At 35.9% G+C, this 16,679-nt stretch overlaps 1 protein-coding gene across 2 annotated transcripts in view; it reads right to left on the minus strand.

Annotated features, from left to right (window-relative positions):
• Positions 1-15,767, minus strand: part of HBS1L (HBS1 like translational GTPase) — an 80,782-nt gene extending 65,015 nt beyond the window's left edge. For both annotated transcript variants that reach the window (XM_082669406.1, XM_082669407.1), the window contains exons 1-4: positions 15,619-15,767; positions 12,129-12,194; positions 3,797-3,925; positions 501-695 (exon numbers count right to left, since the gene is read on the minus strand). In XM_082669406.1, coding sequence (XP_082525532.1) covers positions 501-695; positions 3,797-3,925; positions 12,129-12,194; positions 15,619-15,661 — 433 coding nt within the window. In that variant the 5' untranslated portion in view covers positions 15,662-15,767. The remainder of the gene's footprint in view (positions 1-500; positions 696-3,796; positions 3,926-12,128; positions 12,195-15,618) is intronic.
• Positions 15,768-16,679: the final 912 nt, after the last annotated feature.

Raw genomic sequence — 16,679 nt, forward strand, 5'->3', positions numbered from 1 at the left:
CTTGTGGACTAAGTTCTAAATTTAACCCCAAATACTAAAATTTAAAATTAAAGATCTGGCTATAAAATGAAAGAGTAGTAGAATTATAATACTTAGGATATTTAAATAAAACTAAATTATATTCATAAAATGTTATAACCATAAAGGGATTTTTTTGACATTGTCTGGCTATTAATTTCTATCTCCTGACCCATTAAAGTTAAAAAAAACCCAATAATTAAAAGCAAAAAGTGTTCTGTCTTGCTGTTATCTAATTTTATTTCCCTTATATTCTGTTAGTTACAAGAACAAGCAAGGAAATTAAAAAACAGGCTTTAACAGAGTGAAGGGAACGTAGCCATTGAGCTTAAAAATTCACAAACTGGAAAATCAATTGATAATAATTAAGAATTATTATAACATGCAAAATTTTCTGCCCATTTTTCTTAACAGCTCAATCAAATCAAAGCCTCTTTCAAAGCATTAACTGTAAAACTAAAAGAGAACAAGTAAAAGCATACCTTTTGCTATCTTTCCTGTAGATATTGCTCCCTCACTCTTGACCTTCAAATTCTGCATTTTATCTTGCTCCAGAACCACTGACAAAGCCTTCTGCACATCAAACTTGTTCTTCAGAACTGCTTCAATCAGTATGTCATCTGGCACAGCATCTCCAAGTACCTCTCTCATGTGATCAAGGCATGAAAAAAGACGAGCTAGAACAGACAACAATAATTAAAATCTATACTACGTGGTGTCATGAAAGAACCCTCAATCTTCAAAACTGAAAAAAGGATTTGAAACTATAGTAGGATGTTCAACTCATTTTCCCTTGGCAAAAATTACAGTGATTATATTTTTATCCACAATATACCTAGCTTCCCTTATCAGAGGAACAATTTCAATAATTAAGAAATCACTACAATAAATGTCTCCAAAGTAATACTGACTAATCCTTGAAAAAAGCGTAAATTGTATACACTAAAATCTATTTCAGTCAATGAGGATGATGAGGTCTATACTGATGAGTTTTTACGTGTGTAGAAAGGGAGGGTTAATTATGAAAATATTTCTAACGAGTTAGTGAACCCAGTTAATCACTAAGTACATTTCTTAAATTTCTTGCATTACTACCTTAACTATTATTAAGTACATTCTATTTTAGGCTAACTTCAGTTTCTACTCAGCCGACTAAAATCATCCTTAACAATGCTTTAAAAATGGGCAAGATAACTTGGCATAAAAATGCCATAAATATTAGGAAATCCAATAGGTTAAGGAAAGGATGGACATTTCTTTTCTTTTTTTTTTTTTTTTGGCCACATCGCACAGCATGTGGGATCTTAGTTCCCCAACCAGGGATCAAACCCGCACCCCCTACAGTGGAAGCATGGATTTCCAGCCACTGGACTGCCAGGGAAGTCCCTGGACATTCATTTTAAACACAAAAATTTAAATCTGGATGTCTAAAATATTTAAGGATTTTTATTTTCTGATGACTATGTTACTATAAAAAGTAATTACTAATAACATTCAATAATGACGTAAATTCCACGACAGCAAAGGCTTTATATCCCTAGATCCTAAAATAGTACCTGGTACCTAGGGGCCACCAAATAAAAATGCATGAATATATTAATTTATATTTGTATAGCAGTTGACAATTTTCAAAATATTAATACATATATATGCACTATACATATACACATATGTATATATATCCTTTGTAATCCTCACGGTAACTCTATGACTTAGATATATCAAATTCTAAGTCATAAAGAGGACTGAAAATCATGGCACTACTAAGTTTAGCAGTAATCAAAATATAACTCAAGTTTTCAGACTCCCTAATCCAATGAAACCAGTTCACAGAATGCACTGTACATTACATTTTTACATGCTTACATACTGAACAAGGAATCTACTCGCAATATACTTTCTTTTTTAAAAAAGAAGTATTTAATACTTTTTCCATTGCTCCCTTTTTTAATTATTAAAAATAAATTCTCAAATATTTGGGTAATTCTGCTTTGCTTGAGTCCAAAATTAATTATAGGCTAATAAGCTAAACTTGAAAAATTATACCTATTTCATAAATACATGAATTACTAAAACTGGAATACTTAGTATACTTAGTATATAGTATACTATTAGTATACTAATAGTATACTATAGTATAGTATATAGTATATATATATATATATACTATATAGTATATACTATTAGTATAGTAATACTATTATTATTATTATTATACTATTATACTATTATACTATTATTATACTACTAATACTACTATTATACTACTATATTAATATAGTAATACTACTTAGTATAGTAATACTAAGAATACTTAGTATATAGCTAGCATCAGGGCCTCTTCTAATTAATTATAGTAACTGTTGTCTACACATACACAAAGAGTAGACATACAGAGTCAGGCTGTCTTGGTTCATATCCTAATGCCACTTACTAGCTGGTGCAACTTCAGCCAAGTAACTTTGCATCTCATTTTTTTCCCCTGTAAAATGAAGACAATACCTGGCCTACCTCATAAGGTTGTTATGAAGACTAAATATGCAATTACCTGAACAGCACTTAGAACAATACCCAGAAAGCAGTTAGTAGAGGTGAGCTACAATCATTATTGTTATCATGCAGTTACTCACATATGTCAGGTGGGAATGATTAACTTTCATTCTCAAACATAACTCTGAATTTCATACCTCCTTAATCATTCTGAGGCACAGCAGAGATTCTACTTTATTCCTACCCTCTCCCCCGACAATGACAACTATAACACAGTCTTTAAAAATATAATAGAAACTATCAAGGAATTTATACAGCAGCTCCTCTACAAACTTTTATCCAGATTGACAAATGTATTTGCCGAGTTGATGAATTTTTTTATTCTCTGTTGTTTCCCTTTCCGCTTTCTAATTTTGTATATTTGTGCTTCCTCCATTTTTCTTGATTTGGCTAGCAGCTGACATATATTTTACCAATTTATTCAAAGATCAGCTCTCAGATTCATATACTCCCCCTTTCCTGTTTTTAAATTGTTATAAATTTTCAATTTAAAAACATTTCTAGAACAAAGCCACACTCCACAGAAAGAGCAAATCAGCTCAGCCCTACTCATTACCAACGGATGGCATTACTGTTATACTTGGTGATTTTAGGTCTACTACATTGTTCATCAATCTATAGCTTGAGTAGTATGTTTGAAACAATGTCATATTTGAAATTTATTTATAAAAGGCAAAAACCAAAATATAATATATCTTTGTTAAAATGTTTAAGAGAACTAAAAAGAAGCAAACTCAGAACCAATGCCATTACCATTTAGGAGTTCTACCTTGAAACTTAATTTACATGACTGTGACCAATCAGGACACTGTATAGTATTACTTCAGACTTAATTTTTTTTTTTAATAAAAACCAGACTTTTGGAACCTAACATTTTGCAAGGAAATGAGCTTCTGTAATCTAACCATAAGCTCTACATAGAGCTTATGAAACAATAAATATTGCTAAAAGAAAACAAATCATTGAAGTTTCTCTCCTAAGGAGATTTCAATAAAAAATTCCAGTTATTAAATAACAGCCACACAATTTTTCAACCATACTGTTAACCATCTAGTCCTCACAAAATATAATAAAATGTACATTTTCCTTGAAGATATAAGATATAATGGTAGTTCATACCATTACTACCCACGATCATTATTATGAAAAATAAAATTTATAATTTCCGGTAAACTGATTATTAATCATTTTCAGATAAGAAACATAGATAGACTACTTTTTACTATACCTTGATCAATTCCGCTTAGCTGATGGTTCAAAAGAGAATTGGAGGATTCTTTCAAATCTTCATAATCATATTCTTCTACAGGTTCAACAACTGAAGGTCTGTCACGTCGTGAGTAAATAAACTGAGCAGCTAGAATATACAATGATTAAAGAATGTTGTACTATAGCCATTTCCCATTAACTTTTTTCTTTAACAACAGTTAAAATAAAAATCAAAGATTCTGACCTACCACCTACAGCCATTTGCCCACATTTATAATAATGGATGAAAACAAAGACAAAACATATCACACCCAAATTCTGCTCAAATGTCCTTACTAACCTAACCGTTATTCACTAGCCTCTTATAATTGTCTCCCTTCTTTCCTTCTATCTCATAAACACTGAGCTTACTTTCTCCACAGTTTTCAAAAATTATCTTTCCTAATCCTTGCCTGCTATTCCATCTTCTCTGAAATTGTTTCTTTGATACAAATACTTTAAACCTCATATCAAATTTGTTCATTTGCATAATTAAAAAATACCAAAAACAGACTAGATTTTCACTTTCCAAGAACTACTAATTTTGCCTGAACCCAAGAGTTGACCAAAATCATAGGCCTTAACTACTTTTTTTTTAAGATTTTTTTTTGATGTGGACCATTTTTAAAGCCTTTAGTGAATCTGTTACAACATTGCTTCTGTTTTATGTTTTGGTTTTTTGGCCACAGGGCATGTGGGATCTTAGCTCCCCAACCAGGAATCGAACCCACTGCATTGGAAGGCGAAGTCTTAACCACTGAACCGCCCAGGAAGTCCCCATAGGCCTTAACTTTTAAACAGTTTATACTTCAATCATACACTGAGACTGTATATTAATGTCATATACCTAACTTTGACTTTCAGACAGAAGTCTGTGCTACTCTGCAGTATTGGCAGTGTCATTACTCAATATATAACTGGGCATTATATTTTTCATTAATAGGTAGAAAGACAAAATATCAAAGTGCCAACATATGCTTGAGTATCATACACGAAATACGTGTGAGCAAAGGAGAGAATCATCATGAATGCCCAAAGTGTTCACTCTTCCACGTCAACTGGATGCCCACTGAACTCAAGTCCTGGAGAATGTGTTCAATTGCCAAGGAATAAAATTAAAGAATAAGTTTAAGAAGGATAACAACATCAATACAGTATTCTAAAGGCAAGGTGTTATCAAGGATTTTATATTATTTAGCTTTCTGGAAGAGCACATAACATGTATGTCTATTGCTCAGAGTTCCCACATTTGACTTTTGTGCATGTTTTCAGGAAGGCACTATTCATGAAAGGGAATCTCTAACTGCATTCAAAATGTAAAGATAACACATATATAGACAATAGAAAATACTATGACTTAAGGGTAACACCTATACTCAGACGGTCATGGCGTAAGTGCTACTTATTTATAGTATAAATCAATGATGGCCTTACAGATTAGCAGGAAAGGCAAAAAAAGAAAAGGTAATGACATATTTTATAAAGCCAAATGAGTAGTACAGATGACAAGTGCTACAGAAGCATAGAAGATTAAGTAATCACTGAAGACTAGAGCAGTTATAATAAAGAAGGCAAGAACATCAGAAAAACTGAAGAAGAGGTGGAAGACATCCTGAACAAGGAGAACAGAATAAGACAAATAAAGAGCAGTTGAGAGAATTTAATCTGTTCTGCTATAATGCATGTTTCCTTAACATAAACTAGTTTATATCAAATGGTCAACAGGGGAATGATGACAGTAACATTCAAGTTGCTTTGGTTTATGAGATTTTCCCCCCAACACTTTGTAATGCAAATACAAAGTTCAGTAACACCAACCATAGAACATTATACTGTAATTGGAATTGTACTTTAATGCCAGATAGCCCCACATTCTTCCTTTTGGCTCCATTTGGCCATGTGTCCTGTTTTGTGCATGCTTACCGCTTGGTTCTCTAAGACCTGTGAGTATTTTGCCTTTGCAACATTACTCATTAGTTTCAACTCTTCCTTACACCTCTATCAAGCTTCTACCTTTTTGTTAAATGTAAAGTCCCATATATATTGGAATATATCTTTATTAGGAAGTTAATGTAACTTTCCAAATGTGCAAGCATTTTTATTAGATGATTACTGGTTTATTAGTATTGATACTTTACGGGCTGAGTGGTCTGTTATGATCCTATTTTTTCCCAGAGGTTTTGCTATTTTTTAGTATACAATTTTAAAGACCACAAGGTTTTTCAAAAATGTACATATTATGCTATATACATATCACTATTTTCCCTCCCTCTTGTGCAAGTAAAATACAATACTGCCATTATAAAGTCAACATGGTTAAACAGCAGGAAAAATATCCTGTTTCACAGATTTTCTAAGATGACCACTTTTTTCATATGTTAAAAATCTCAGAATGAGGGATGTCTTACAATCAAATGGCATCTTAGTATTATATAATACTTAGACTGACAGCTGATTATTTTTTAAGTGGTACGTAAAATAACAATATGTCTTACAATCCATGGCATTTTAGATACAATAAAATGTGGTAGCATTAAAAAATGTAAACCAGGCCATTTTGTGCCTGATGATTTTCAAACTACTTTCCTGGCTGTAATTAACTATTCAGTTTAGCCTAAAAGTAACAAATATACTTTCCCCAACTTTCTCTCATAGCTCTGAACTGTGAGGAAAAACCTAAGACAAATCAAAAATTAAGTGAGTGGGCTTCCCTGGTGGCGCAGTGGTTGAGAGTCCACCTGCCGATGCAGGGGACACGGGTTCGTGCCCCGGTCTGGGAAGATCCCACATGCCGCGGAGCGGCTGGGCTCGTGAGCCATGGCCACTGAGCCTGCGCGTCCAGAGCCTGTGCTCTGCAACAGGAGAGGCCACAACAGTGAGAGGCCCGCGTACCGCAAAAAAAAAAAAAAAAAAATTAAGTGAGAGAAGAAATCAGATACGTCCGTGAACAATTTTCACTTAGGAAATACTGACAGGGAAAAAGGAAGTTATCAAAATCCAGAATTCTACTCTACCCCCAAGAAGCTATTCTTCCTGGAGGCTTCCTACCCCCTCCCACATACAAATCCAACTCAGAAACTGTGGCCATTGTTTTAGAAGTAAATGATGGTTGGATTTGCCCAGGAGTGCAGAGGGATGGTGGGTAGGAAAATTCCCCAGGGAAAATAGTTGCTGGGGAAAAAAGAAGTATCCAGATCTCTGAAGTTGAAATGAGAGCCAAAAGGCAACAAATATGATAAAAAAGAGTGAGAGAAAAGCAATGGAGAGAAAAGGATAAATATAAAGTGCTCTTCTTTTCTAAAAATTTAATCACAAACTTTGACAGAAATGCTTTCTGAAAAATTGGACACCCATAGTGACTTTTACAATTTAAAGCATTTTGCTAAACATAAAAATTCAGAGAATTCAAAACCTGACTCTGCAATTGCCTAATATTGCTTCCTAAACATCTTAAAATAAAAATCATGTGAGGCACTCATTAAAGATACAGCTTTCTAGGCTTCTTCCCCTGGAGGTTCTGGTTAAGTGGTGTTGGAATGGGGCAGGGAATCTCTATTTTTACAATTACTCCCAGCTGACTGGTATCATCAGGGAAGGTAGGAAAGAGCCTACAAGTCTCCCCTTTCATCTGTCCCAGATGTAGTCCACTTTGTATACTGTCATCAGTTACTTTCCTAAAACATGACCCCCTTAACTAAAAAACCTTCAATAAGCTAAAACTACACACCTAAAATTAAAAACCATCTTCCACAATTTGGCTATTTCCTTTCTGAGCCCTCTTTGTGCTGCAACTGCATTAATCATGTGAGTCTTCCCAAACATGCCTCACTTAGAGGCCACTGCTCAAGCACTGTTGTTTCCTCTCTAGGATGCCATTCTCACTCCCAAATTTACCAGTCCCAATCCCACCTCCTTCCAGAAGCCTTTCCAGATTCCTTCAGGCAGGACTACTTCTTTACCCACCATACTGTCATTTGAAGGGAACTTTTAACAAGCTTCCTTACATGTTAATTGATGCTCAATAAATTAACATGGAATGGACTGAATAAGGTTAACTACTGTTAAATTAATCATACAAGGTGGCCATGAGACTGAAGTGGCTCTAACGCCTTGGTTGCAAAGGGAAAACCAATCCAGAGTCAATCCTGCAAAGGCCTCAGGACTAAGAACAACCAATCACAGAAAGCCAACTACTCTCCCCCAAATAATGTAATGGGTTAAGCTGCAGCCAACCAAATAATTTCCTTGCTTTGCTTCATGTCTTCTCTATAAAAACCTTGCCCCAGCTCCTGTTGGTGGAGTGCTCCTAACCACTTCCAGTTTGGAGCTACCTGATTCAAACTGATATCTGCTCAAATAAACTCTTAAAAATGTTAATATGCTTCAGTTTATCTTTTACCACTTCTAATTATATTAGTTGAAACAAGATTTGTAACTGTTCAAAGTTTTATTTATAGGCTCTTTTTGCTATCACCAGCTCCCTAATGTATGTTCAATATTCAGCATCAAAGTCAATCTTTCTAAAGAAAAAAAAAAAAGCAACAACATTTAGAAATCACCTTTCCATCAAGAAAACTGTGCTTAGCAGAGTTAAAAAAATACATAATAAAATTTAGAGAAACTCCTATTAATTTATAAAGTCATTCAATTACCAGAATTCATTAGACCATGAATTCAATCATCTCTTCGATGACATTAGCTGCTTCTTTAAGAACAGAAAGTATCCTTCTAAAACTATTCATTTTTAATTGAAAATTGCTTGGAAAAATATACCACTAAAGAGGAAAAGTGTCTGATCTGATATTACTACTACTTTATACATGTTCTGGAAAATTTAAAAATCCAAAACTACATGCTTTTGTTAAAAATACCAGTTTGTCACAGAAGAAAGTCAAAACCATTTAACTATCTCATGCTTTGATAAAGTCGGTTGACTTCCTGGAGTATATACAAAAGTAACTCTCAAAGAGTCAGTCTGTCCTGAATATGAACCACAGACAAGACACATATCAAGGGCTGTGAGAGACAAGGGATAAACTATGACCTCAAGAAAGGTAGGCCATAAAAGCAAATCTCAGAAAAACACCTTCAGAATGCCTGACCTTGTGTAGTGTTAGCTCATTACTCAAGGTTAAGCATGATTTATTTAGACAAGCCTAGATAAATGAATGCATTAATCTGCAATATTAAGATGTCTTTCAGTAGTCCCTCTCCCTATGAAGGTTTCCTTGTGCAAGCCATAGTCAACCAACTTCCAAGTAGACCTTAGCTCCTGCAATTATCTCTTGAATCTATCTGCAAATCCCCTGCTGTCACCCCTGTCCTAAACAAATGGTTCTCAAAGCAGTAGCTGTGTCCCACCCTCAAGAGTTTCTGACTACGGGGTGGGGCCCAGAATTACTTTTCGAACAAATCCTCAAGTAATGCAAATGATACATGGACCACATTCTGAGAACACAGTCCTGAAATATCCTCATCTCCTCTAGATTAGTATAATAGTCTCCTAACTACTCTATCTACAACCACTTATGTACCACCTTCAATCCAGTCTCTATTATATGAGATTTTTTTTAAAAACTCAAATCTAATTATCACACCCACATCACCTTCTCAGTTTCATGAACATGCCATGACCTTTACTTCACTTGTAACACTAGTTAGTGCTACCAGACATTACTTTGTCACCTTGTCAACTGATGATAATGAACTGTAGGCACCCCAAAAGGTTAACCCATAGTTTTTTTAACACACTGCAAATGACAAGTGCCTGGGAGGTTCCTTGGAAAAACTGAAATTTCTTTTATCCCTAATCCCTACAAAATATGGTCTTTTTGAATCACTGAATAAGAAGCTTTAAAGGAATGCTGATTAAGCCGCCTCTCAGCTTCTAACCCAGTCTCTTTACTCTGCTCTGTGACGCTGGGGTTGAAGTCTGCAAAGCACATTTCTTCTATGACAGCTGGCTCCCTTTTAGGATGAGCCAACGGGCAGATGCTAAAGGGAGACTGGAAGGCTGGAAGAGGAACACACATGCTCCTTTCCTTTTTGTTTCTTATCTGGTCACCATCACCCCAGCAACACTTCATCTTGCAGAAATCATTTGTTCCAGTAACTGCAATTTATATCAGTTTGCAGTTTTTCCAAAACTCCCAGAACCAGCTTCAACCATGATCATACAGCCCGCTAGAATTCCCTCTTCAAAAGGCTGAAGCCCAGCTTCACAGTGTCCCTTCAGAGACACCAGCCACAGAGCATCCCCTCCCCAGGTCTCAGTCCCAGCTCTACAGTCCCTCCTCTGAACTTCAATGGCAAAGCAACAAAGCAGAACCCTCTTGTTACACATCTAGGTCCCAGCTCAAAGGAGCCCCCCACCAGATTCTAAAGGTTGGCTTCAACCTTGTCCATTGGTTCCCCTAGGAACTAGAGATGATAAATGCTTCCTAAAGTTACTACCTCCTTGATATTTTGGTTTGCATTTTTTGTCTCTAATACCTAGTTAACAACTTTTTACATTAGAATCTCTGGCAAAACAACTGGTGTAATTTCTATCTTCTAATAAAATCGTGACTGATAACAGTGTAACACTAAAGGAAGAGAAGAAAGGCTCTGATTAGTTAGGCTAAATGATTAAAGTACACATAAAGAGCTAGATGCATTACAGAGTAATAAGTTAACAGGAAAAAAGATGACAGGAAAAGTAGAGGTGCTATGACAACTTCTAGAGCACCTATGCCTTTATAAAGAAAAAGAAATTCTAAAAAGTCAGAAGGGACATAGTTGGTCTTCAGAGACTAAGAGGAGGCATAAAGCAGGTTCACAAAACAGCTCAGGAGACGATAAGTTATTAAAGACAAGGCACACTGATAGAAATTTTAATTACTATATTAAACCTTCCAACTTGTGGAAAGTGAGTTTTATGAATTATATTTATGCTGTACATAGCTATATGTAACTGTACCCACTTTTATGGCATAGTAAAATTTATCAAGGCATTTTAACCAACTGTTTATGGAGTAGGCTAAAATTTGAAGACAAACGCATTTTTAGGGAAATTAGTGAGAAAAGGTCTGGATCAAAGACACTGTCTCTCATGTACCACAATGTTCACTGCAGCACTATTTACAATCGCCAGGACATGGAAGCAACCTAACTGTCCATCAACAGATGAATGGATAAAGAAGATGTGGCACATATATACAATGGAATATTACTCAGCCATAAAAAGAAATGAAATTGAGTTATTTGTAGTGAGGTGGATGGACCCAGAGTCTGTCATACAGAGTGAAGTAAGTCAGAAAGAGAAAAACACATACTGTATGCTAACACATATATATGGCATCTAAAAAAACAAGGTTCTGAAGAACCTAGGGGCAGGACAGGAATAAAGATGCAGACGTAGAGAATGGACTTGAGGACACAGTGAGGGTGAAGGGTAAGCTGGGACAAAGTCAGAGAGTGGTGTGGACATATATACACTACCAAACGTAAGATAGATAGCTAGTGGGAAGCAGCCACATAGCAGCTGGGTGCTTTGTGACCACCTAGAGGGGTGGGACAGGGAGGGTGGGAGGGAGACACAAAAGAGGGAGGAAATATGGGGATATATGTATATGTATAGCTGATTCACTATGTTGTAAAGCAGAAACTAACACAGCACTGTAAAGCAATTATACTCCAATAAAGACATTAAAATATATATATAAAGACACTGTCTCTGCTGTAAAGAACATAGGAAATGTTTTTGTAATACGGTCGCAAAGAAGAAATTTTTCAGCAAATGAGACAGAAGATGCAGCTCTTATTTGGAATCCTACAGGAATTTGAACTCTAAATCACTTTGCAGTTCCATCAGAAGTTTGAATTACATGTATTTGGTTTATTTACAGTAGATAAAGTACTGTATGAAGGGAAGTCTATGCATAACACTTCAATGTTTCTAATATTCAAGATTTTCCTGGGAATATAAAATTAACTGCTGTCTTCCTTCAGAAGTTTTAGATTTGCATTATTGACTAAATTACCATTTTAGTCAATTCAGATTAATTGCATGCTGCAAAGAATATCGGAAAACCATAGTTTTCAGAATTTTCTTCAAACTGTTTAAAGTCAAATGATGGAATCAAAATTTTAAATTCCATTTGTAAGTTAAGAAATTATTTTATATACCTTTAAAGTTCACATACAATTATCTTTCTAAAGGGTACATAATATAACAGTCTCCTGGAACATGCTTGTCCTAGAATGACAATAACATTTACTTAACATTTTTAAATACCCAAATAATGAAAATCAAATTATTTTTAAAAATTCACCTGTTGATGGTGAAATACAATAATCATCCTCTACAGACTGGCCATAGAGATCATCATCTTCAAAATCTAAAATAAAAATACAAGAGATAAATTCACTTACAAGTTCTTTTTATATTCTTAGTTATTAATGAGGAAACATATGAATTCTCTCCGAAATAAATTAAATTAAATTAATTAAATTGTTCATCTAAATTAAAGGAACTTAGAATGTCCACTTTTCAAAAAAAATTCTAAAAATTCTACCCAAAGTAGTTATTTACCGACTTTCTATATTTATAAAGACATACATGTTTTTAGATTTTTAAGCTAATTGAGTTTTAAGAAGTTTTTCCAAGTTTTCACTTCGTGTGATCAAAGAATAATCCCATACCCCATGTACTTGAATTGTCCTTCCAGTATTGACAAAAATCTGAAATAAGCCTTCCATCCATTTTTTCACCAGATGCCTGCTCTAAGCAAAACATTTATTTTCCATACAACTGACTAGCGCAGGGTATACAATCAGACCATGAAGGCAGTTTTTCTTCATGTAAAGCTAGGTAATGCACAAAACCCAGCTTATCCTAAACTCCCCTCTGCTCTAGCTAATTGGCCTTTTTTCAAACTGACTACAATATGCTCTTTGCCCAGATTTTCCTACCGCTGTTTCCTTCTCCTAGTTAAGGTTCCAGCTCAAATGTCATCTATTTCAGAAGTCTTCCCTGACCACTCCGGGTAAAGCAGCAAGCCCTGCCTGCCACTTTTATTCTCTAGCACACTCCTCTAACTGAATGTCTTCAAAGCACCATACCTGGTTCACTCCATTGACTATAAGCTCCTTCAGGGCAAGACTGTCTAGACAACTACCTGACACATGCTTGGCATAAATTAATACTTGTTTTATTATAAATTAATGAATCAATCTATAAAACCCCACAAAGAACATAAACATGTTTACATAAGTGTATTTATTCATTCAACAAATACTAACACTATGCCAGGGGCTATCAGAGACATTTGGGGTACAAGACTGAGTGGCAGGCACATTCCCAGATCTCTACAAACCTAAAATCTAACAAGAGAAGACAGACGAGAAAACGAGCAATTATAAAACGATATTACGACTGTTTGAGACATAAGAATACAGAATGATCTGGGAACACACATAGGAACAACAAAAACAGAATTGGGAGTGGGGTGGCTAGGGAAAGATTCCCAGGAATATCATATTTTAAACCAATTCTAAAGGATAGTTAGCTAATTTCTGAGGGTATTCATGTAGCAGCAGCAGGAACAGCATGTTCAAAGGCTGAGACCAAATATTTATGGCAAAGAAAAATTACATAAATGCTACTATTGGATGAAAATGTGTAAATTTTTACACATTCAATAAATTATTAGATCACAATCCCGACTTAATAAAAAATATTAGCAAATAAATGAGAAGCCATTCACAAAAAAATATATTTGGATATTAAAGACAAGAATCTTTTTATACTGGGTCAATTTTTCACTACTGAAATGAACCCTAAAAGTGTTAGAGTATCAGAAGATAAAGAGAATTCTTTCCTGGGATTTTTGTCAAGTGGTTCTTTTCCTCAACAATATTTTGGAGTATTTGCTGCACATAAAGCATTGTACTGGCTAATGGAGTAAATATAAAAATAAAGTATGGGCTTTGCCTTCCTGGGACTTTTATTAATTAGTAGGTGAGGCAGTCTTGTAAACTACTACCCATATTACAGAGAAGAACACAATGAGAGTTAAGGAGAGGAGCCAATAGATTTTGGAGCATAAAAATCTCTGTAATGAAAAAAAAAATCTCTGTAGTGAAGTTATATTACTTTTGAGAATTTTTAAATTATTATCTGAGAGAAGGGAAAGCTTAACTGAGAAGAGAAAAAAACTGGACACTTAAAATAAGTAGAACTTTCACAAGCAAGAAAAGGGGATGGACCTCCAATGCTATAGGAACAGCTTGGTTATGATGTCATCAACTGTTCCAAAGAAATCTGAACACCTGATGTGGGGTGGCTAAGGTGAGAAGATACTTAGCACTCACTCCCTCAAGCCAAGCACCTCTCCTTCAGGATACCTTCCTTCACATACGAGTTCTGCTTAAAGTCCTCCGACTCATTCTGAACAGTTGTTCTCACTTAAGTAGCTCCCATAGCACTTCATAATCATCCGTTACTTGTGTATCTCCCTCTTTAAACTCCCTCAAACATCTTGCTGTTGGTCCCCAAAGCTCAAACAGTACTCCAAGCACTCACTGTTGATTGAGGACATGATAAATATCTATTAAAGAAATGCGTAAGTAGTAATTAGACCTATTCGTGTCTTTTACAGCATATTTGCAAAAATATCTCCCAAGCTAAAGTCATTTCTCAGGTAACAGTGGTCCACAGGCAATACTTAACATCCACCGCAATACTGAAAAAGAATTCCATTCTGAAGTGACCATCAGGAACCTAACACGTGCCAGGCTAACTGGATCACTGCCTTCAAATGCAGCAAAGGGTATTAGCTGCCCTCCGCTATGATTAGAGCATACTGGTGTTCTAGAATAATCTGCTGGGAATGCTAATAACCACCACCAATATACTAAGCACACTGCATGCCCTGTACTCAACAAAGTGATAGATCTTTATTCATTTGCACTCCTTCATACTTGTTTACAGTTTTAGTTTGTGTGATGCTTGGTGATGCCTACAAGTATCCACTGTATAGAAATTAAACTTCTGGACAACATTCATATTTTTTTATTTCACTTTTAAAATCAGTAAGTCCTTTTAGAAGCCCCCTTTCTTCTAATACTACTTTTTTTTCCCAAAAAGTACATTTATATTCAGCATGACCAACCAAGAACTGAGTACACACCTCAAGATCATCTGATCAACTTACTCTTTGGGCCTTTTTAATATGTATTTTTTTCTACCATCTCCTAAGTTTCCAATTTAACTTGAAAAGCATACAAAATAAGTTAGTCAGCTAATTCAAGCCAGGTTCTGCACTAAGTGTGTAGGAACAAACACACAAGATTTACCCTTTAAATCTAACAGTTACAGCAGAACGGCTGAATGTAAGCATTAGGTCAATCCTTGTTTTACAAATAAGAAAGTTTCATGGGCCTGTTTGAAAGGAGGGTCGGGGAGAGAAGCTCGAAGTAGGAAAGTGTGTAGCCGACCTGGGGGGAAACAATGGGAGAGGTAATAATGCTTACGTGGGTAACTATCACCGGATCCCAACCTTTTCAAAAGTCCTTCCCATATGAGGCCCTGCAGCATCTCCCCTACCCTAAATAAAACCAATCCCAGAAGGAAAAAAACACTACTTAAAACAACGCCATTCGGTGGAGCTCAGGCGTCCTGTAATTTTCTCCAAATGAGCCTCCTCTGAACGCCAACCTGGCACCACTGACGAGAAACTAACATATGGAAGTGAGTGCCAACCGGCTGCTATCCCGGCTGGAACGATAAAAATGACGGCCCGGCATAACCCTGCCACCTACCTTCATCGTAGTTATAGCCTCGGACATTCCGATGCCTGGCCATGACGGCGGAGAGGGCGTTCGCCACAGCCGCTTACAAACTACCAGCTCAAATACTGACAAGGCGCCAACTGCGGCCTGCCGATTACCTATACGCCATCTTGGCTTCCGGCAGGCCTCAGCGCTGAGCGCCTGCGCACGCACGACGTCTTATCTGAGTACGGCAACCTCTCAGGGTCATTCGCCTCTCTGAGAACGCATGCGCACTCATGCTCACGGGAGGGGTGCGTTTCGGCGAGGCCGCGCCCATAGATAAATTGACTGACGGGGCTTTCGCCGGAGACGAATTACACCGCTTATAATTTGTTAGTTTGGACTTAATATTTCGAGTCGGGATCCTTGACCTACGCCGGCGTTCCAGATTATTTTCCAAATTTGGTTTCTGATAATCTAGTGAAAAAGCTGACTGTGTGCTCAGTAAGAGCACGAACCTTGTCTTACCCAGCTTTCATCTTTGCGGCCTACTTAGGCGCTAATGGGCATTAACAAACTTGTATACGTTTGGTGTAAGAATTAGTCCAAGTTTTAAAGGCGAAAAAAAGACTCTTCATAAACGGGTATATTTTCATTGAGAACCTGGCTACAATAGGTCACCATGCATTTGTGTATGCAATTCGTGGTTTCATGTATGTGCTCCATCCTGCATTAATACCTCTAGTAAACACCTGTCTGCCCTTAGCCATGTAAATGATTATCATCAGATCATAGGGGATTCAGTGAACACTCATTCAACACAGTAACATGCTAAGATTACTAAATATAGCTTCTTAGATACTGGCCTTAAATGGTGATGAATGTTGTTAATGAATAAATCTATACCTATTATTAAGCATCATTTCTTAGGTCACAAAGTGAATGATGCTATGTAAAAAATCAACCTCCTCATTTTACTGAAGAAACTACACTTTAGTTTTACTTTTATATTTTTGAAGTGGTGATATATCAAATTCTAGAAATAAAAGCTTACTTAGCTTTTTATTATCCATAATGGAAAAAAGTAATGATATAAATTCAACTCATAT

The sequence above is a fragment of the Grampus griseus genome (assembly GCF_964374135.1).
Source record: "Grampus griseus genome assembly, chromosome: 13".
Classification (NCBI taxonomy): Eukaryota; Metazoa; Chordata; class Mammalia; order Artiodactyla; family Delphinidae; genus Grampus; species Grampus griseus.